Source organism: Tribolium madens, unplaced genomic scaffold (genome assembly GCF_015345945.1).
Source record: "Tribolium madens isolate multiple individuals breed KSU strain unplaced genomic scaffold, Tmad_KSU_1.1 Scaffold_20;HRSCAF=117;Tcas5.2_LG4, whole genome shotgun sequence".
In the NCBI taxonomy this organism is placed as follows: Eukaryota; Metazoa; Arthropoda; class Insecta; order Coleoptera; family Tenebrionidae; genus Tribolium; species Tribolium madens.
This window is the reverse complement of record NW_025400985.1, coordinates 12,417,599-12,439,070: the sequence shown is the minus strand read 5'-3', so window position 1 is coordinate 12,439,070 and position 21,472 is coordinate 12,417,599. Positions and strand designations below refer to the sequence as shown.

Below are 21,472 nucleotides of genomic sequence, written 5' to 3'. Positions count from 1 at the left end.
AAATCTTATTAAAAAATATTTCCTACGACCCTAACAGAAAGTTTTTTCACCCTAATCTTAGAAAGGAAAATGGCCAATTACCCCTCAGAGAAGTAAAAATTTTTCAAGAATAAAATTTCTTAATTTTTTTTTAATTGCAACCCATTATAAAACCTTTTTTCACAAAGGCTACATTCTAAGGATTACAACTATCTGCATTTTAATYAATTTTTATCGAAAAGAATTTTCAGATGATTAAAAAACACTTGAACTATTTTAAGATCTGAATTCTTTTCAGCTTGGGATTTCAAGAATTGACATGCAATTAAGAAAACTATAATAATTTTTATCTTACAGGTTGAGTTTTTGAGCTACCTTAGACCATTGTTTTAGGTGATAGAAATCAAATATTATTCACAAGTGAGATAAAGTACTCACAAGTGAGTAAATTTGACTATTATATTATATTTACTATTATATTTTTATAGGTGAATATTTTACTTGAATGAAACTTCATTTTTTGGATAATTGCACCTGTAAGATAAAACGTATCACACGTGATCGAAATGCCATTATGAAACTCGTGCATGAGAAGTGTCAAAATTCTCACTCGCGTATAATGATGCATTTCTATCACTTATAATATAATGTACTATTATAAGTTTTATTCAATTTTTAAGGTTAAAATTGCATTTTTGCCATTTTAATTTTTTGACGACAAAGAATTAAATTCATGTAGTTGTAAAAACGRTGACGATTGAATAAAATTGTATGTTATATATGATAAAATTGCTGAAATTTGTAAATTCAGTATTTTTTAAACTTCTAAAACCTATGTATTATCATAATAATCAAAAATTCTAATCTCTATTTCTCGTAATTTCTATATTAAATATCAAGAGAAATGGTTAGTTTTTCAGTTTTTCTTGCTGGGTCGTAGAAAAATTAATTGTACTACCTTGATGATTAATAACTTCTACCTATGGGAGGAAATAATACACTTTCTTCCCTTGTAGTACTATGGTCAGTAGTAAATTTTGGTTGTCCAACACCAAATTTTTTAGAAAATAACAAAATGCTTGTCTTCGTTTSAACTTTTCTGCTTCTTGCTGAGCTCTTTTGTCTCTCCCTTAGAACTGTGGGAATGCACGGTGTGATAAAAAGCACCCACGACAAGGARGTTCGTTTCGGGTCACAGCAATACAAAAAGCAGTCGTGTTACATCCTCCAGGACGACCAATTGGCGCCCCTTTTCACCGTCGCCGAGATAATGAACATGGCTGCAGACTTAAAACTAGGACACGGCATATCGTCGAAAAGAAAATACATGCTGGTGAGTGTTCAATTTCTCGTTTACGTAACTTGAATCGGAACAACTTTACCTTGCACTTGATACTATCAAGGGTATATACTTAGTTTGTTTTTGCGTTTTTCCTTGTTAGATCGATGACATTTTGGATACTTTGGGTCTTTCCGCGGCGAAGGACACGCGTTGTCAACGACTATCCGGTGGCCAGAAAAAACGTCTCTCGATCGCTCTTGAACTTATCGACAATCCACCTATTATGTTCTTGGACGAACCCACAACGTGAGTGTTATTTTGTTTATTTTAATGATCAATGACCGGTAAGGTCGTTGWGAAAAACGATCAACCTTTATGACAAACAATTGAAAAAGTTACGTAAATCAACCGGTCCAAACACTTCCTATTCAGACTCAGATGCAAGGGAAAGTGCCCAGATCTGTGTTATTTCGATTCCTTCTAGACTATTCTTCGGGAACTACTATTAGATAACAGACACGACCTGAAAACACATTTCTGTGCAATTTTACACGACCGTTACCGAAATAGACCCAGATACGAGAGTGAAAATTGCTTATGTAAACATTTCTCATTTCTTCCTTTTCCCTGATTTTGACAAGATTTTTGACTCTTTTTTTTAATACCACTTTCACTCAATTTTTCTATTTTTTTCGCAGCGGTTTGGACAGTTCCTCTTCAGCACAATGCATAAGCATGTTGAAAGAATTAGCAAGAGGCGGAAGAACCATTATTTGCACGATTCATCAACCGAGTGCCACTTTATACGAAATGTTTGATCACGTCTACATCATGGCCGAAGGCAAGTGCATCTATCAAGGGGCCAGTCGAAACACGGTCACCTATTTGTCCTCCATTGGCTTTAACTGCCCCCAGTATCACAACCCCGCAGACTACCGTAAGTACTTTTTCACATAATTTATACAGGATGTCCGAAAAAAATGGTCAAATATTGCGTGGGATAATTCCTTGGGTCAAAATAAGAAAAAAAAGTTTCTATGGACCTATAATCGGAAATGCTTCCTAAAGGAGCCAAAACTCGAGATTTTCTAAAAGCAATCACGTGTTCATACGATTTAGTACAATCCTCAGTAAAATCTCGTTTTTTCTAGAAAACGAAGCGTCGCACAGAAATAATACAAAAGACATTTTTTAAAGTAAATTAGTCAATAAATCCGGATCTGCTAGAAAAAAAAGACACAATTACTGGTAACGCCAGTAGACTCTACACAAAAAATTACCCCAAATGCAAATTTTTATAAATCCATCTCAATTGTTTACTGAAATAATTAAAATGCACCTTTTGGTTGTCATCTTTTGGGGGTTGTAGTTTCCTTAGGAAGCATTTTGGGTTCATAGGAACTTTTTTTCTATTTTAACCCAAGAAATTACCCCCCAAACATCACAAAACATGGAGTAAAAATTCTATTTTTGCGCCTAAGCATTTTTACTTTTACCAGGACATTACTGACATGTTTCTTTGCTTCAGTAATTTCAGGACAGTGTGGATCATCAGCATTCAGAATTTTACACTACTAACTGTGTCAGTCAAGCATTAGTTAAATTACTAAACACTTTAGAAAATCTCAACACAAATTCCGTGATATTTATTTAAGTACAAGCGTTGTTATGATTTTATTACTTGTAAAGCGACCTGATTATCTTGCTCATTTACTTGCCAATTATAGTGTTGCTCTTTACACTCGATCTGAATGCGTTTGCGGTTAAAATAGTATACATATACAGTAAGTCCCCGCATTGAGTTTAAAAGAGGAAAAAAAAAATTTACCTTTGATTTTACACCAAAACTGCAAAGGAAAAACATTTATTTGCTTTACCTGAAACGAGCAAATTGTAATTAAAACTTCACTATTCTAACTCAGTAGAAAGAAATATTCATTTTTCTCTTGCTTTTTAAATGCTATCATATTGGCGGTTTAATTTTTCTGACAATGACGTCACTTTGTCCAAAAGTCCAAAATCAAGCGAAAAAGTAACTTTTCTTTTCACTGAATCAGAATAATGAAGTTTTAATTACGGATTTGCTCGTTTAGGTGAAGCAAAAATGTTTCCTCTTGTAAACTAAATCCGGAAACATCCTGTATGTTATTCGAAGTAAAAGTAAGTTTATGTGGCTTAACTTAAATAAACGATCAGCTTCGCCACATAAACTAAGTATTACTTTTACTTCTACCTATACTATAAAGGCTTTTTCTGAACAAACTGTATTTCAAGAAAAAAATGTATTTCGATAATTTCATTTTTAAAAAAACATTTTATACGCTTCATTACATAACAGGGAGTTGCTCTCTCTCTCAGAAGTTTACGAAAGATGCAAATGTTGGGTCACCGGAAAATTTTTCTCCATGCTATTACATTTTTTTCCGAGCACCGGTTCACAACAAGTTTCGTTTTTTTTTGTTCAAGTCTGCAGGACAGGAAATTCCGTCCAAATAAATTTTGACGTGTTTTTGAAATAATCTCTTAGACTGACGTCATTTCCTAAAGAAAATTCAATATTTGCTTGTTTACGATGAGCAAATTAGCAAATACCGGAATAAGTCAATGCTACTACTACATTATTTTTAAAAATACAGACACAGCTGAAGTCTGTTTTTATCTCACCTTACCGATTCACTTATCAAAATTAAACATAATCAATGACCTTACATGCGTGCATTACTAGAATTACGTCTTTGTATAATCTCGACCTTTCAGCTACCAAAAAAATTAAACCAGTTGCTGAAATAGTGCAAAAAATGTCCTTCTAATACAAAAATCTAACTAACAAATAACAATTACAAACACAAGTGAAACACGAAATGTTAAATGAATAAAAAATTAAATGTCCTAATCTAAGACTCTTTCGCAGTTCTGGAAGTTGCCAACGGCGAATATGGTAATTTTACAGATTTTTTGGCGAAAGCAGCGTCCGAAAACCAGTGGAGAACAGCAGTGACCTCGGACAAACGTAAATTTTTGTTTACTCAAACTAACAATAATAAACAACCCATTTTTTTAGTGGAAAACAAAATAAACGAAAAGTCGGAGCACACAGTCCAAAATTCGGCAACTTATCAGCACACACAACCCTCTGAATTTTTTAAATTTTATATTCTAGTCAAACGATCGTATTTGCAATTGTACAGGGACTGGGTTAGTCTCAAACAACTTTCATTAAACTTGTGACTGACTAAATTTTTCAGACGATTTCTCATCTCAAAATCGTGCTACATTTTCTTGTAGGAATCGTCCTAGGCTTGAATTACTACCAATCGGGGAACGACGGGTCGAAGACAATCAGTAATGTAGGTTTTTTCATCGTAACTTCGGTTTATTTAACGTACACATCTCTAATGCCCGCAGTACTCAAATGTAAGTTAAAAAAAAACAACTGTCTTTTCTAAAATAATTCCTATTCTAGTTCCATCCGAAGTGGCAGTATTAAAAAAAGAACGTTTCAATAATTGGTACAAACTCAAAACCTATTACGCCGCTTTTTTAATGTCAGACATTCCGATGCAAATTATTTTTTGCATGTCGTACATTTCTACAGCGTACTTCTTGAGCGACCAACCCTCGGAAAGTTTCCGATTTTTCATGGTGGTCGCTATTTTAATTCTACTATCGTTAACAGCGTCCAGTCTTGGACTAGTCATCGGGACTTTGGTAAACCCAATTGTAAGTCACTACAATTTGTATTATTTTGTGTTATTAATTGCTTAATTTATTTTTTTCAGAACGGTACATTTTTCGGGGCTATCATAACCGCTGTTATGTTGTGTTTCGCCGGCTTTTTGATTTTATTCACGCACATGTCGAAGCCCATGTACATGATGACTTACGTGTCGTTCTTGGCCTATTCGTACGAAGGTTTGGTTCAAGCCGTTTATGGTTTTAACCGCCCTTTAATTCCATGTCCTGAGGACGTGGAGTATTGTCATTTGAAAGTGCCTGAACTCATTTTGCGGGAGTTGGGCATGGAAAGTAACACTTACTGGACCGATGTTGCTTTTCTTTTTGGAAATTTCTTACTATTGAGGACGGTCGCGTTTTGTACTTTGAAACGGCGATTAAGGACCGGTTAAGATATTTTTGTGATTATTTTACTAACATTAGGTGATTTTATAAGAGATTATTTATATGACGTTAGATTTAAGATGGATTAAGTAGTTTTGTAAATATGCAAGTGTGGTGTAAGATACAATACTTGTTTTTGTATTATACAAAGATTCTATTTAATAAAAAATTACGTTTTTTGGCATTTACATAATTATACCCTTAAGCTGATGTAATTGCTGAAAAAACAACACTCACCTTGGATTCCGGGGCGAAGGAAGGGGCCGAATAATCAACCAATGAAATCTACAATAACAAGAGTTTTAATCAATTTCTTAACCACAACCTCAACAATTACTTGTCTTGTTGATAAACACTTTGAAACAGAGACATACAAAAAAAAATTGATAACAATTAATTCACAATTCTTTCCATAACCAATTTAAAACCTTTCTTATCGATAAATTAGGCAACTACATTACCGGCACTTTGAGGTTACCTAATTTGGTATTTTTAATCAAGCCTCAATTTAATTAATAGAAACTATCACATTTTCATACAATCATCACAAAAACACATTTTTTACTGCCTTGCTGATAATAATTTATATTTTTTTCCACAATAATTTTTTAAAACCAATTTTAAAACTTTTTATCGGTAAATTACGCAACTACATTATCGGCGCTTTAAATTTACTTAATTTGATTTTCATTTTTATTCAAATCTTAAATTATTAATTAATACCTACAAACTGTCACATTTTCACGTAATAACAACAAAAAAACACATCTTTTACTGCCTTGCTTATAATAATTTAAATTTTTTTCCACAATAATCCTTTCAAAATTTCAAATGAATTGTAAAATCGAACTTAAATCGTCTTTATTGCTCAGTTTTTGGTCTTTGTCGGTTGAATAAAAGTTGCAATAATAATTATATTGTTCTTGATCGTATTTTAAAATAGATTACTATACCAAAGAATGTTATAGCAGTACTAATATTATAGCAATAAATTAGATCTAGCACGTGATATTTTTTTATTTTTTTCTGATTGTATTTTTTGTTTTTTTTAATTAAAAAATAAAAGCTTAAATAATAGTTATTTATTGTAAGAGTGTGTTAGGTAGCGTGTTATCCATGCAAGAATGTTTAACGTCAGTTCGAGCGATTAATTTTCTTAAGTGGACGCGACTAACACACGACTGCAATATAACGTTTTATCGATAATCACAGGCCCAAATTAATTAAAAATTAAACTGACATTTAAACGTCACGCCAAATGTGCTTTCGGTTAAACGTAGTAAGCTGGTTACTAACAGTGAATAAAGTTACTTTATTCCACTAGTGGATAAAGTGGTACTTGATACACATCTAAAGTGTGGAATAAAGTCTCTTTATAGAGTGATTGTGGATAAAAAAGTTTTTTTGGAAGTTGTAAATACATTTTGGAGACGTCTGGAATTGGCATGTTGGCGACCCTACTTCTAATATCTCATATATGTTGGCGACATTGATTACCGAAATTGAGGTTATGTAATCCCGAATTTGTTTGTTTGATTATTAAATTAATATAAAAATGGCAACAATTCGGGCACATTTACAAGGAATTATCACAAAAGTCCGTTTATTGCATCCTCAATCATGCAACGTGAGTCCAAATTGTGTTTTTTTAGCACACTAACCTTACATTTTAGATGGCCCAAATCCGGAATTCCAGCTTCAACTCGAGTAAATTTCTTGTGGACGTCGATGTTACCACAAAATATGAAACAACAAAGAGTCCTGAAGACTGGAAATACGTCGAGAGAATCCTCCCAGTTGCTACAGTCCCAGAACCGAAGAAATTGCCAGTGTATGCGTCAGGCTGGAAGCCCCAAGCCGACGACCTCACAGACCGCCCCTACTTTGTCGCGAGGACTCGCAACCACATGATGCCGGTTTACCTAGATATCCGTCAAAGGGGGACTGCAAGACACACAATTATTAAAAAAATTCAGGGCGATATTTGGCAACTAGAGAAGGAACTACGCCCCTTTCTGGAGGACTTAGTCAAGCCGAAAAACCTACGACTGCAAGTCAACGAGTTTGCGGGTAAAATTAGTATAAACGGCGATCACGTGAACGCAATAAAATACTGGCTAGGTGAACGAAATTTATAATTAAATAAATTGAATACATTGTTGCTTAATTTGGTGCCCAAAAAATTACATTAAGTACAACCATCGGTGAAACTCGTCGATGACGACACGTCCTGGCACTTCGACTCGCTTAAGTCGTTCGCAAGGGCCATCAAAATGTCCAAAATCAGCTCTTTGCTTAACATGCGAAGTCGCGGTAGCTTCGCCACTTTGGTAAAGTGGTGAACGATCAAATCTAGGGCGTACTTCTTCATATCAGTAGCTTGCATCCCATCAGCCGCCTCCAAGATCTGTATCACGTTCTCAAACGAGACGTTCATTTCTAAATTCTGCTTGCAGAAGGCCTGGAGCCGGTTGTTGGTGAAACTGTAAAACAGGGGGGCTGAGAACAGGTACAGGGAGTCCTCGGGGGGCATGTTTACGTCCCCGCAGTATACGAAACGCAGGAGGGAGTGGAATGATTGCAGCGACGGAATCATTTCGCCGATTTGAATCTAAAAACAGGATAAAAATAATTAAATAGTGAACATTTGTTTTTATGCCGAACAAAGTCGTGTTGAATTTTACCTTGACTTTACAATCTGTCGGCATGAAGGACCTGAAAAGGGCTTCGAAATAGCCACTTCTGGCGGCCAGAATCGGTTTATGTGCCGGTATGGCGTTGCCATCTAAAACCAGATCAACGTCATAGAAGGGGGCCCCGTGTGCCTTTAAAAACATAGCCATATCTTGCTCCAAAGTGGTCCCCGCTAACTCCCCCTGACTCTCACTTACACTCTTACTATTACTCGCCGTTTGTTTCAATCTTATTATCTCTATGATAAGTTTACTACTCAACGATTCGAATTTTGTGGACATCACAATATCGTTATAATTCGATTCTTTGACGATGAAACGCAAACAGTGGTCTTTAATAACGTTCAATTTTAAATTGTGGGCTGTCTCTAGGGCTTCCAGAACGTTGGCCATGTTAATAGAGGAGTTTAAATATTGGACACACAAATTGTCCAAGCGGACCATTCCGAATTCCACTGCGAGTCGATAAACGTCCATCATTCGTAGAACTGTCTCAGTGGGTGCGCCCCCTTTTTTTGTGGGGTCAATGCAATCCATGTAGATGTAGTCAAGGACTAGTTCAAAGGCTTCGGGATTAGCATCTGGAAACTCAATTTCGACCAATGGAACCTCCTTAAAGGGGACATTAACAGTTCCGAATAATTTCTCCAAGTGGCTATCACGTTTTGCTTTATTTTTTTTCAAAATCTGGCGTAAATGAGCCGACCTTGCGGCCACTATGGCCATGTGCCCGAAAATTTTCTTCAAATCGGGCCCCACTAAAAACTGGACGTCGTAAAACTCATTCGTTGAGAGCAATTTTCCAAAGTCTTCATGAAGGGTACATTTGGGGTAACAAGAGAATTGGAAACGGTACATTTCCCCACTTCGCACATTATTATCAATTGTGCCCCCAAAGACAAACATGGCGTCGTCTACGACAGCTGCAGCGTGGAAAAGCCTCCCTGAAGGGACAAAAGACTCCGCTGCTGGTAAAATCGTTGACCAAGTTTGAGAGTCCAAATCGAAGCAATGGAGATCATTGGAAAGTGTACTGTCGGCAGCCCCCCCAAAAACGTACAAATGACGATCAAAAGCCACCATTGTGTGACCGTAGCGACGAGCAGGGGGCGCTGGAGCCCCCCGTAGAATATGGTCGGTGGTGATCCTCGTCCAGCTGCAACAATGTTATCACTTGGAGCCGCACCAACAAGGGGGTTATACGTATGTGTGTTGAAATTAAACTGGAAGAGGGAATTAGTGATTTGTGCCCCACTTTGGCCACTAAAAACGAACATGCGTTCCCGTGCTACGGTCACCGGGAAGTTGCAACAAGTCGGGGGGCACTCCCCCTGTTGCATGATTTTGACCCAACATCGACTATCCCCCTAAAACAAACCAGTGAACCCCCTGAAACCAGCCCGACGTGGTTTTACATTGAGCGAAATGGTCCACATGTCGTTCAACCGTGCGTTCCCGTCATACCCCGCGAAAATCCAAAGTTTGTTATCGTACACAGCAGCCCCATGTGCCGAGCGGGGCTCCGGCGTGACTCCCAAGAACCTCCACTCGACCCATTGCCCCGAATGAAACTTATACTCGAACAGATCATTCTTATTCGTGAGATTGGAATTGGAGTGAATGTCTCCGGTGTAGCCCCCAAATACAAACATCGAGTTTCTATAGACGACAGCCGAGTGGTGGTAGCGGGGGGCTGGGGGACACCCATTGGTAAACGCACGCCCCCATGATTTCTCCTTCACGTCAAACCGTAACAAGTCATTGAGCATGCTTTTGCCGTTGTCGCCCCCGAAGACGTAAATCGCCCCCTTGTACGCCACCATTGTGTGTTTGCTACGACGCGCCCCCACGAATTCATCGCATTCCGGCATACGTTTCCACCGATGGACCGTTTCCATCGGACCGATTTCGAGTGTGAGGGCATTGTCGTAGAGTGCGGCGTCGTCCAAAATGGTCAAACTGCTCATTTTTTGCACCTAGAAAATGTGAGGTTATGTCACTTTTTATCAACAAAAATGAACCAAAAGAAGTAAATTTTACCTAAACGACGCGATACTGACCTCAAAAAACAGTATTTGTTACATCATTGGTGCTTGAGTGAGGTTTTTACGCAAAAATTAGTTTTGCTGGGTTGAATGAAACGTCAAAACACCCACATAAACACAATACTTCCGCTCAGACTCAGTTAGAAGCTTCTTTTCATCGATTTATTACCAGTGAGGGTTTATTCAAACAAGTGGGGGTGTCACAACCAGAATAAACAATTTGGGGTTAGCTACAAAAATGACATTTGATTCATTTATCAGCCCCAACCCCAACAGTTATCAATTTCAAGTGTTTTCACATTTTCTATCACAAAAAGTAAGAAGGGATGCCAATCCATTTAAAAATCCCTAACCCGGGGAAACCCATTTCGGCATTTTAATTTTCATCAATAAAACCAACTAGCATAATTTGAGGTTAGTTTATCGGGGCTGTAAAAGTGACTGACTCATTTTAAGCTTCAATTAGCCCCAATAATCACCAATTTCATGTGTTTTTGCTTTTAACATTTTTTACCGCAAATTTGTAGTAGTGAAGATAAGGGGTGCCAACCCACACAGAAATCCCTAACTCGGTGAACCCCATTGCGACATTTTCAATAATAAAACCAAAAATACACACTTGTAATGAATTTATTTAATCAAAATGAACCATCATCAACAGCTTGGTAAATTTAATAATTGCCCTCCAGGTCGCTCGTCCTTTCTCATCTTGCTGTGTTCCAAAATCCGCGAGCGCACCCATTTCTGGGTGCTGAACCTCCTTAGACGCTCCCTGTTTTGCAGGAAAAAGTCGAGTGAGGTCCCCACAGTCCACACTTTGTACCTCACGGCGAGACTCGGCTGAATGTCGCACATTTGGACATGTTTGGCGTTGCGTTTAAGCGACACGATGACACCTTCTCGAACCAAAGGGTAAATAAGCTCGAGTTGGTGCAATTTCAAAAAATCCAAAACGTCGGTATCGAAAGAAATGAAAAACTCATTGATTACAAACGTCGCGAAACTGAGATCGTGGTTATAAGTGGGGCCACGAATCAGGGCTGGAAATTCGTTTTTTGAAACGGAATCGCTCATTTTTTGCCTCACCTATGAGTTTGTCGACGATTTTGAAAATGTATTTGTCGACAAAGTCTTCGGGGATCTGGTATACTTCGCGGTTTTCCATCCGGAGGCGCCAAATGGGGCGAGGGTTCACGCTCACAATCGGATAACCGGACTTGTCACTAGACATGGTGGAACCACACTGAGTTTTATTTTGTGTGATTAGGCAGGAAAAAACTGAAGTTTTTGCAAGCAAAAAAACAATGTTTATCTTACAAGTTGATCTTTATTTAAACCGTCACAATTCGGCCAAATTAATTGTTTTAAAAAGTCTATCCGATCTTCAGCGTAATATAACTCAATCCAGTCACTCGACCTCACGAAAATCACTTTGTACCCCAGAATTTCCAAATGGCGCTTCTTCATTTGGAAGGGTCCTTTCAGGCGAGTCACAATTTTCGTGTATGCGAATTCTGGGAGCAACAATAAAGCCAGCCTGGAAATAGTATATTAAAATACGAGTCACAAAGACCTCAACAATTCTTTTACACCATTTTTTTCCATTTTGCGCTGTTTTAAAGAAACAAAGACTTTTTAATTTAGGGAATTTTACGTCAGTTGGAAACATACATGTTTGAAAAATCTGGTAAACTAGTTTTTAATGTTGTATTAATGCAATACACTGCCGGACACGGAATTTTGGACAATTTGTCATCCAAAAACGTGCTTTAACGCTCGAAAAAAGCAAATAAACATTATTTTTGGTCTAATTCTGTAATTTTTTACTTGAAATACATGCTAAAAAACTTGAAAAAAGCAAAAATAATAACTTGATTTGATGTTTTCTGGTTTGTTTTAGCAAAATCTCGCAAAAACAGAGCATTTAGTTCAAAAACAAGCTTACAAAGACTTGAAAAAGGTAAAGCCATACTATGTTTTTCGGCTTATTTTATGACAAATTTTACTCAAAAACGAGCTAAATCTAATAAAACAAACGAAATAAAATCAATTTAGATTTGTTTTTGTTAATTTTGCAAAAATAACACTATTTTGGAAAATTCTCGATGTGCTTTTTAAAGAAATTTTACAAAATAGCTCTGTTTTTAGCTCAAAAACGGACTAAAACGCTCCGAAAACGCCAAAATAATATACTTTTCGACCCAATTTAACGATTTTTTAATCCTGTCGAGTAAAATTATCTCAAAAAAACCTACATTCTAAAAACAAATCGGGGGTTTTTACAACATATTTTTCAGAAAAAAATGGCAAAATAATTGAGTTTTTGGGCAAAAAATGTATAAAATGCTCAAAAAATGCCAAAAAATAGTGGCATTCATAATTTTTGTCTTCATTCACTATATCATAGTAATTAAAAAATCGAATTTTGTTCTCAATGTATGGCGCCTGCGCGAATGTTATATATTATTGGTTCTTATTTTTATACTATTGAGTATTTATTATTATTGGAGGGTGGTGTATGTATTAGCAAGGGCCCCTGCGCAAGAATGATTTTAGCAAAGGTTTTAACCTGTGCACAAATGGTAATCAGTCTAATCCAGCGTACGCCACTCTTTGCACTGCTGTTTTTGAACGCTTTGGGACATTCGGATTTAGCTCGGAAACATTTTGTTTGTAAATGTGTGAATATTAATTAATTAGTTTTGTAGACATTCATTCTTTGTCTTTACTGTGCATTTATTATTTTTACTGTGCATTTAATTTGTTCCTTATAAAAATTTCCCTAGACTTGGCAACACTGTTTTCAATTGACATTCTGCTTTTCTTGCTCAGTCATGTCGCTTAATACCCTGGTTATTTTTCTATCACGAAAGTGAGGAAATACCAACCTGAAAAGCATAAGGGCGCAAAATAGAAAAAAATAATTCTAAAAAAATGACTGGTCACCTTTTTACAGCTTGAGACTCGTCGACAAGCTCCTCTCGCGAGTTTAAATTGACCACAAAATCGACCTTGTAGCCATAAGCCGTGACAACATTTTCGGCGAGGGCCGAAGTTGGGACAATTTTCCTCAAATATTCCCTGACTTTATTGGAAAAAAGTGAATTTTTCGTCGAGTGGACATTTTCATTAACGTATTTTTGGTGGAACCACGGGACGTTGCTCTCGGGGTAATCCAAACAGACCGCACGATTGAGTTCCATTAAATTGTAACGAACTCTTTGGGGATATTTATCCTTGGAGTAGCACTTTTCCAGCTCACTGTCAAGTTTATCCATAAATTCCTCGTTGAAAATTGATTTTATCAACGAATTTGGGAGTTTGTTGAAGAAGCACAACGCTACAGCGGTGTAAATCAGCGACAGACCCGTCATCCGTTCTTGATCTCTTCGAAAAAAAAATTATTTTCAATTGGGGGAATCACAATTCTCACCTAATTATGATATTGGTGGCTTTTTCAAAAAACTCGCTCGATTTTTTCGGCTGATAACCCAGACTGTAGCACAAATACATCACTCTTGAGACATTAAACCCCAAAACGTGGTTTTTGTAAGTAACAATATACTCAGTCATGTTATCGATGACTTCCGGTATTAGAGAATTAGTCATAAGGAAACAAAAGTAAATGTTTTCGATGTTTTTCGACGAAATGTGACCAAAACACTTAAAATTGTTCAATAATTTATTCGTGACAAGTGCATCAGCTCGGCTTTTATAAATACAAGCTTTCAGTAGTGCGTTGGTTTTCCACAAATCATCAGCGCTGTTTTCCCCCAATTTATTAATCAATTCATCAAGGACCCGATTAATCCTCTTTACGAAAGGCAATTTTTTGTACTTGTTTTCCATCCCACTGAAAATTTTCACCGTGAAAGCGAGTCTTAAACAATCAATGTATCGCAGTTGCCCCCAACTCGCCTCCAACTTCGCCACCAAATGCTGAAGCAAGTTGTGGTCCTCCCCGTACAGTAACACGAAACTCAGAAAATTCGACAATTTTTGCGGAAAAAAATCGTAATTCGCCTCTTTGACCAAACCACTCATCAAGCTCAAAACTTCAGCTTCGAATTTGGGGTGTCTGTAATTCCCCGTATCGTTACTGAAATTAATGTAATTCTGCGTCAGTTTTATCACGTCCAGATTTTGCGTTTTCACAAATTTCAGGACTTTGTCCCAAAACAGATTGCAAAGTTTTTCGTCGGTGACTTTCACGTGGGACAACAATTTCCGAAGAATCATCAAATTGTCGTAGTCGTTGCATTCTTGCACGTATTTTTTCAGGATTTTTTGAAAGTCGCTTCGTAAATTTGGGGACGCGAAATAGATTATTATCGAGAAAAGGGTCAGTTTTTGTGCGGTTGGGGTTTCGTCCAATTGGTGGAAAAACTTTGACGAGCAACGTTGCAAACTACTGAGGATTTCGCCCGGTTCTTGGATTTTGAAAAATGTCTAAAATTGTAAAATGATTTTTTTTTAATTCATGTCGTTACTCACCTCATATAACATTATTATTTCGTTCATGTTCAAGTCGCTTAAATTGTTTTTTATCAATAGAACACACTTGGAGATTAAAACTGAGTTCTTTTCCCGCCATTTGGGGTAATTTAAAAACGCGATTATTTGCAAAACCACTTTGTAATTTGACGATGTTAAAAAACCGTTTTGAATAAAAATCTCGACTTTTTCTTTGTACTTATCTAACGTTTCGTCAGTTACGACTCTGTACAGTTTATTGAGACTTACAGTAAGGTCATGTAGGGCGAGTGGAGACTCACAACGATCTGCAATCAGTTCTTTTTTATATAAAAAAAAATAGACAACAAAACTCCTCACCAATCTCATTAATGACTAACGGAATAAGTTCTTGCGACATAAAATATGACCTTAAATTAACTTCCTCAAAAATCGTCTCTAAGTATCTTGAAGTTGGTGATATTTTAAATTCATTCACTAATTTTTTCCTAATTATTTCATTCAATAACTGGACCGGTTTTGTCCCAATATCCAGCCCCAACTTTGTCAAATAAAGTAGACAAAAACTCAATGTATTGCTATCGAAATCGTGAATTTTCCCTTCAGCGATTTGGAGTAACTTTTGGAAACTACTATTCACTAAAAGATTGTTCAAAAACTCGGCTTTTGCCTCGGTTAAACTTTTCCTATTAGCCACAGCGACGTCACAAAAAATCCGCATTAAATCATACAACACGAACACTGTCTGTGTAACATCCTCGCATCTGTAATAATGCGAATTGCGCTCCAACACATTAAATAATTCTTGAACTGAGACACAACTATAAATGCGATTGAGTAAAATATCTTTGGTATTTTTGTACAACAAATCCCGGGCGTAGCCTTCCTGTTTTAGTGTACTTATGTAGTCGTAGTCGAGATCTTCGTCTGTGGAACTGTCGTCCCGGTATGGCCTCATATTCAAGGGGGCACAAGTCGATAGTTGGCACTGAACTAAGCCACATTTCTGGTTTTTTATTTCAAAATAACGGAAAGGAGGCACTAGTGATCTTACACACACTGTACGTTTCGCATACATTAGAAATAAATGACTGAACCTCATATTTTACATGGTCAAAAGTGAGGTTATTTTCTGGGTTAGGAACCTTGACAGTTGACACGTGCGTGTGACTACATACGATTTGTCGCCTGACCGAAAAAAACAAAACGTTTTGTTAAATAAGTTTACTCACTTATGGGGGTTTTTGTGGTGATTTGAAACTTGAGCAAAGTGTTACTTTTTTTTTTAATTGACCTATTAACACCTATCCAGTTTCGGTTTTTTGTGTTTGCGGTCGCAGTCACATCGGTTTAAAAACTATCAATTTGAATTTAAAAATGCGAAATATTGAGATTAAGGCTAAAGTTAGGGAACTCGCGAGGCTAATCGAGAGAGCAAAAGCCTTAAGTGAGACTCCTGGTGAAATAATAAAACAACACGACACTTTTTATTCAGTTGTGAAAGGCCGGTTAAAGTTACGGAAATTTGAGGTTAGTTGTCTTTATTTTTTGCAATTTTAATTGATTTTTTAAGAGCGGAGATGCGCAATTGATATATTACGAAAGACCGGACGTCGAAGGACCAAAATTATCATCGTACGAGAAGACATTTATAAATTCTGAAGGGGTCCAAGACTTACATAAAGTGTTAGATAAGGCTTTGGGTTCAAATGGAATTGTGGAAAAAGTTAGATATTTGTTTATGGTGGGCCAAACTAGAGTTCATATTGATTCTGTGGAGAATTTGGGTGATTTTATGGAACTCGAAGTGGTTTTGAAGCCTGAACAGAGTCCTGGAGATGGGGAGAAAATTGCTTTGGAACTCATGGAGGATTTAGGGGTTGGGAAGGAAGACCTACTGTCGGGGGCATACACGGATTTGCTCAAACAAAAGGAGCTTCATTAGAAATATATGCCATGAATAATAAATAAATACTTACTAAAATCAATTGTATCAGTTTTTATTAAGATGTTTGAAAATTCAAAATTTAAAAGAAGTACAATATTCCATTTCTGAATATATGAAAAACACCATTTACATCAAATGAAACGCCTGGAAAGAGTTCATTAATAATTCCGTCTTGTTTTGGTTTTATAGTATTTACATTCATTCTATTCAAAATAATAATTATTAATATAAAAGTCGCTTTATTTTTATTGCTTCCTTTATTTCTAATATGTATTGTTGGTTGTCTATAAGAAGTAATTTTTTTAATTACTCTTTAAAGAAAAACAAGTTTCACTTTTGAGTATTTTTTATACAGAAATACTTAATTGTAGTGACCACTATTTTATCTTCTGTCAAAAACACCACGAACGTGTCTGATATACTTATTTTACCAACATGATAAGGGGGATTTCCCAAAGCAGCAAAATGCGCATCTAGTTCACTTAGTGACCCAGACATTTAAGGTGACGAAAAGTTAAGCTTCTATAATCCTGAGTGTCACAATTACGAAGGTCCTTTTTCTATAAAAAAATACACAAAATCAATATTTTTCCGTTTCTACAGAATTCGATTCATAAACAGTTTATCGATTTTGAGCGATAATCAGTGATCGTTATTCAATTATGAAAATTTAAAAAATTATACAGTTTATATACGTCACTCAGATAAAACGCGATAAGTTTCGTGTATATCATACACTCCTTATTATTTAGAAAAGCCAAAAGCACAGTTGATCATAATGTTTTTTGCATTCAGTGTGTGAACATGAATAATTATCCACCTCCTGATTTGTCCACAATGCTTGACGATTTGTTCTTACTTCAGGACATCAACGTAAGTCAAAGTTTAGATAATTTTTCCAAAGCCGGTTATCATCACACCTTTGTCGTGTTTATTTGTATTTACCTTTATTGGGATTCCCCTATTTTGACATTTTTACCAGCTGAGCAACTTTAGACAGTACCTATATTTAGTCAACATTACATTGAATAAATAGACGAATTAAAAAAAAAAAACAAATAGAAACAGTTATTGAATTCAAATTCAAAATTCATTAATAACAAATTTCTATGAGTATAAAGTTTATTGTACTTAATATTTGCATATTGTATTTCACAATTCTATTATTCTACTTTGTATCCTATTTTTTGCAGTGACAATTAAATTGTAATGATATGAAAACATAAAATCTTAAATCAATAATAAAGTTTCGAAACAGTCACCAAAGAAAAGTAGTATCAAATGCGGAAATACCATCTGATAGATTAGTATGGAAAATCCAAGCTGATGTTTGTTTTATTTGTAGTAGCCAAAAAATTAAATTATTTACGTAATTTGGTACTTTAGTTAGGAACAAAATAAGTTTACGATAATTCAAATTCTCAAATGTTAATAATTTCATTTTTTTTTAAATTTACTTTTTTCTATAATGACTTTTTGTGTTTTTTGTTGTAATTTAGAGAGTGCAATGGAAAGGTTTTCACATCATGAATTAATCAGAATTTTTTTACCTAAAAAATTAACTAAAAATGCAGTTTTTGTGTAGTTTAATGGAATAACCATACACAAGATCATAAAGGTCTTAGATAAATAAATATTTGTTCTGAGCGAGAACACAAAGAAGTTCCATGTTTTCAATTAAATTTTAATGAAAGTTTCCTATGACATTGCAATTAAGTTGGCGACATTGATTATTAAATTCAAACGTTACGATTTTACAGTCAATTGTCATTCATTTATTTTGGCAGAAATCTGTCATTTAAACATTTATTTTAAAATAGATTGATTTACAACGATTTCAGGCTTAAAATTAAGACATTTTGATTGGAAATAGCACAAACTGCTGTATTTTGACCGAAAATTGAAATTTAAGCAAGTATTTTGTTAAAAAAAAAACATTGATTTATAACGATTTCTGTCTTAAAATCGAGCATAATTGGATTGTAAATAGCTCATCGCTATATTTTGGGCGCAAATGACGATATAAATACTTATTTCGTTGAAATATATTGCTTTAGGGGGTTTTCTAACGTAAAATCATCACCAAACGTCACAACAAAGTAAAAAGTTTGTTTAAAAACGGCTAAAAGGGGGCAAATAGTATGAAAAAAATTGTTTCATAATTTTTAAACTTGAATTCGTGCTTCGTCTTATGAAACTTGTTTTTAATACATTATTTTGGTTTTTTAATTTCAAAAATAGCAATCAGAATTTACTACTCAATATAAGATTTTACCAAAAAAATATCATTTTTCCGTTTCACGATCCTGCATACAAAGATAAAGTCTGTTTTTTTATTTAAATGGAAATTACCAAGTCAAAATTTTGGTGAAAAAATTGGTTGCAGCTTGTTTCCATAGCCACAAATTTTGTTTGCTCTTTGTTTTTGTCCCTAGAAATTTTGTTAAAAAATTATGGTTATGTGTTCAAATTGAGACGTTGTCAAAATTTTTACTTTTATGAATCTTGTGTGCCTGTTTGCTCTTTGAAAGCGCTATAATTGAATACCTGATGACAGACATCATTACCTAAGGTCTAAAGACAGAATTCAGTCCTAATAATTTTGATAGAAACACACTGCAAGTAAGTACAATGTTGTGGACAAAAATGAGGTTCTCGCTACAAAAACTTTGAAGCAAAAGGATGTATATACAGAAAAAAGTTATTTAGCAAAAGATACAAGTAGGTATTATGATGATTGGCAATAAATTTTCTATAATTTATTGAAATGAGGTCAAAGTTGATGCATTTTATAAATTCTTCTTCAGCTTTAGTTTCAAAATTGTGATTTTTACAACTCGTTCCTCAAAAACGATGCACAAGACACTAATTTAATTGCATTCTTTCCGAGCTTCTTTCCCATTCATGTTTATTTGTGTTCTTGTCAATTTCTTGCTAAAAATTGGGAATGTTTAGCAAACCTGCATTACAAATTGCGTCTACATTTTAACGGACCCTTTTTCTAACTTTCTGCTTGCGAACTATTCGTGTCCAAATGTCTAAAAACTGTTAGCGCTACTGAATTTGTTCCTTTTTTGGTGTTTCGTCTCTAAATTTTCTTAGACGATTTTTTGTGTTGACGTTTAATGACATTGTTTTCAAATTAATTCAAAAAACCGTAACTGCCAACTTCCTTTATTAAAATTACCATGGATGAATTTACTAGTGGTGCCAACGATAAGACTATTTGGCATTTCCATTTAAAAAAAAAACAAACTTTATGTGACTGTTTTATCATTATTATCAATGAAATAACATCGTAGAGACAGCCTTTCATGTTCTTTAGCAACCGAAGAATTCGCTAAAATTACACTTGTCTTAATAAATGTCACGACTGACATTAGTGAAAAATTTATGTTTAATTTTTTCAGTATTTTATGGAAGACACTGAAAACAGCTACATGGAAGACATCGAGGCCGGTATGTGAAAGTGCACCGTTTCGACTGAAACCTGAAAATTTCTTTCAGATGATCTTTTGCGACATTTCCCTTTGCCCAACCCGAAACCCATGGATCAGTGGGAAACTGACGAAGTCTTGGACTTCATATTAGATAAAGTTTCCCCCGAATCCGCCCAATTATCAAACGATAATTTCGAACGCTTCCAATGCATCTCGGGATTCATCTTCCGAAACTTGTCCGAAGAGAACTGTAAAATTTTATCCAAGTCAAATAGTTTAGGTCAGTTAATTTTCAATGCCAAAGAAACTTACCTTAGGTGCCATCCCAATGAATGTAAGTTTTAATCGAAATTATTGCAAAATTTATCGTTTATCTGATCGCTAAGCCTAAACCGTTCAATTAACTGATAATAATTGGGGCAGGTCATATTGCTTCCGCGTTTATTTTCGCATAATGATAACAAAGCAATTTTGTAACAACAACAGAAATTGAGCGATAATTTTTTAGATAATCAAGAGAGTAATTGTTTCTACGAAACCAATAACGAGAACGTGCCAGTTTTCAATAACCCAACCAATGAAATTTACTCCTCTCCTAACAATAAAAGACCAGGAAGGCCTCGATGCAAACCCACATCCGATAGAATTGGTAAGTTGATTATCCATGACCTTTGGGTTTGATCAAATTGCGGCCACTGTGGTTTATTTTAATCAAAAGTTAAACATTTATGTCATCGTCTCACTTAATTGCAAATAGAACATGCAATTCAAATAGGTTTAAGGTTTACGAAACGGATATTTGCAGATTGACTGAATCTTAAGGTTGTTTTGCTGCTTTCATGAATAAGCTTTCGAGTTGTTTACGCAATATATCAAATTAGAAAAATTTGAGCGTTTTAGGCGATAAGAAATTGCATTTTATTTCAAGTCTCACTCTCATCTGATGCAACAAATCAAACTCAAATAAAGATACGAGTTCAAGGTTTTGATTTTTGTTTGCAAATTGTCTGAGGTATGTTTCAGGTAAACGCTCGGAGAAGCTTTGGGAGTTTTTACTGCACCTCCTACGTGATAGTAACACTTGTCCTCAACTGATCAAATGGGAGAATTTCGAAGAGGGCACATTTAAGTTCGTCCAAAGTGAAAAAGTCGCTCGATTGTGGGGCAACAGAAAGAAGAATGATAAAATGACTTATGAGAAATTCAGTCGAGCTATGAGGTAAACCTGATTTTGAGTGCGAAAAAAATTTGCTTTGTTCCTTCCCAGATATTACTACAAGAGAGAGGTGTTGTTGCCAGTGCCGGGCAAACGTCTAGTTTACAAATTCGGGCCCCAGGCCAAAGGGTGGCAAACCATCCGCCCGATTAATTAAGCGAATTTAGTTAAGTTTTACGATAGGTTTTGTAAGTTTTATAAATAAAAAGTTGATGTTAATTGCGATTTATGTTTTTTTTTTGTTGTGTAAACAAGTGTAAAGGGCGCAAAAAAGGTG

At 35.5% G+C, this 21,472-nt stretch overlaps 8 protein-coding genes across 11 annotated transcripts in view; 4 read left to right on the top strand and 4 right to left on the bottom strand.

Moving 5' to 3' along the window:
• LOC123005694 (ATP-binding cassette sub-family G member 1-like) overlaps positions 1-5,558 on the top strand; it is an 8,997-nt gene extending 3,439 nt beyond the window's left edge. The window contains exons 3-10 of one of the 2 annotated variants that reach the window (XM_044399558.1): positions 1,114-1,312; positions 1,422-1,567; positions 1,960-2,198; positions 4,173-4,271; positions 4,323-4,456; positions 4,507-4,675; positions 4,725-4,981; positions 5,041-5,558. In XM_044399558.1, the coding sequence (XP_044255493.1) occupies positions 1,114-1,312; positions 1,422-1,567; positions 1,960-2,198; positions 4,173-4,271; positions 4,323-4,456; positions 4,507-4,675; positions 4,725-4,981; positions 5,041-5,388 (1,591 nt within the window). In that variant the 3' untranslated portion in view covers positions 5,389-5,558. Of the gene's footprint in view, positions 1-1,113; positions 1,313-1,421; positions 1,568-1,959; positions 2,199-4,172; positions 4,457-4,506; positions 4,676-4,724; positions 4,982-5,040 lie in introns of both variants that reach the window. The other variant, XM_044399557.1, reaches the window with a different exon arrangement.
• Positions 1-6,007, bottom strand: part of LOC123005220 — a 25,004-nt gene extending 18,997 nt beyond the window's left edge. Inside the window, exons 1-2 of the mRNA XM_044398878.1 lie at positions 5,718-6,007; positions 5,618-5,665 (exon numbers count right to left, since the gene is read on the bottom strand). Coding sequence (XP_044254813.1) covers positions 5,618-5,665; positions 5,718-5,752 — 83 coding nt within the window. The 5' untranslated portion in view covers positions 5,753-6,007. The remainder of the gene's footprint in view (positions 1-5,617; positions 5,666-5,717) is intronic.
• Positions 6,008-6,840: 833 nt separating this feature from the next.
• Positions 6,841-7,547, top strand: LOC123004670 (probable 39S ribosomal protein L49, mitochondrial). The gene is made up of 2 exons (XM_044398033.1): positions 6,841-7,007; positions 7,054-7,547. Exons 1-2 carry the CDS (start codon positions 6,936-6,938, stop codon positions 7,516-7,518), a joined length of 537 nt encoding a protein of 178 aa, XP_044253968.1. The 5' UTR covers positions 6,841-6,935; the 3' UTR covers positions 7,519-7,547.
• LOC123004669 (leucine-zipper-like transcriptional regulator 1) lies at positions 7,499-10,440 on the bottom strand. The gene is made up of 5 exons (XM_044398032.1): positions 10,134-10,440; positions 9,489-10,049; positions 9,277-9,440; positions 8,065-9,229; positions 7,499-7,991 (listed from the first exon to the last, which is right to left on the bottom strand). Exons 2-5 carry the CDS (start codon positions 10,038-10,040, stop codon positions 7,569-7,571), a joined length of 2,304 nt encoding a protein of 767 aa, XP_044253967.1. The 5' UTR covers positions 10,041-10,049; positions 10,134-10,440; the 3' UTR covers positions 7,499-7,568.
• A 292-nt stretch (positions 10,441-10,732) lies between these two features.
• LOC123004654 lies at positions 10,733-11,349 on the bottom strand. Its single transcript, XM_044398011.1, has 2 exons — positions 11,205-11,349; positions 10,733-11,158 (listed from the first exon to the last, which is right to left on the bottom strand). The coding sequence occupies exons 1-2, from the start codon at positions 11,347-11,349 to the stop codon at positions 10,773-10,775; spliced, it is 531 nt and encodes a 176-aa protein (XP_044253946.1). The 3' UTR covers positions 10,733-10,772.
• Positions 11,350-11,426: 77 nt separating this feature from the next.
• LOC123004653 (FAST kinase domain-containing protein 1, mitochondrial) lies at positions 11,427-15,736 on the bottom strand. Of its 2 annotated transcripts, none has more exons than XM_044398009.1 (5): positions 14,952-15,736; positions 14,613-14,899; positions 13,552-14,567; positions 13,065-13,505; positions 11,427-11,655 (listed from the first exon to the last, which is right to left on the bottom strand). In XM_044398009.1, exons 1-5 carry the CDS (start codon positions 15,691-15,693, stop codon positions 11,427-11,429), a joined length of 2,715 nt encoding a protein of 904 aa, XP_044253944.1. In that variant the 5' UTR covers positions 15,694-15,736. The 2 variants fall into 2 exon arrangements, with proteins under 2 accessions (XP_044253944.1, XP_044253945.1); XM_044398010.1 differs by lacking the exon at positions 11,427-11,655 and adding an exon at positions 12,245-13,006.
• Positions 15,737-15,778: 42 nt separating this feature from the next.
• LOC123004655 lies at positions 15,779-16,672 on the top strand. Its single transcript, XM_044398012.1, has 2 exons — positions 15,779-16,121; positions 16,165-16,672. The coding sequence occupies exons 1-2, from the start codon at positions 15,969-15,971 to the stop codon at positions 16,534-16,536; spliced, it is 525 nt and encodes a 174-aa protein (XP_044253947.1). The 5' UTR covers positions 15,779-15,968; the 3' UTR covers positions 16,537-16,672.
• Positions 16,673-17,052: 380 nt separating this feature from the next.
• On the top strand, positions 17,053-21,420 carry LOC123005401 (ETS-related transcription factor Elf-1-like). 2 transcript variants are annotated; one of them, XM_044399131.1, is made up of 6 exons: positions 17,053-17,412; positions 19,950-19,998; positions 20,047-20,259; positions 20,488-20,628; positions 21,003-21,198; positions 21,247-21,420. In XM_044399131.1, the coding sequence occupies exons 1-6, from the start codon at positions 17,344-17,346 to the stop codon at positions 21,350-21,352; spliced, it is 774 nt and encodes a 257-aa protein (XP_044255066.1). In that variant the 5' UTR covers positions 17,053-17,343; the 3' UTR covers positions 21,353-21,420. The 2 variants fall into 2 exon arrangements, with proteins under 2 accessions (XP_044255066.1, XP_044255065.1); XM_044399130.1 differs by having other exon boundaries at positions 20,047-20,313.
• Positions 21,421-21,472: the final 52 nt, after the last annotated feature.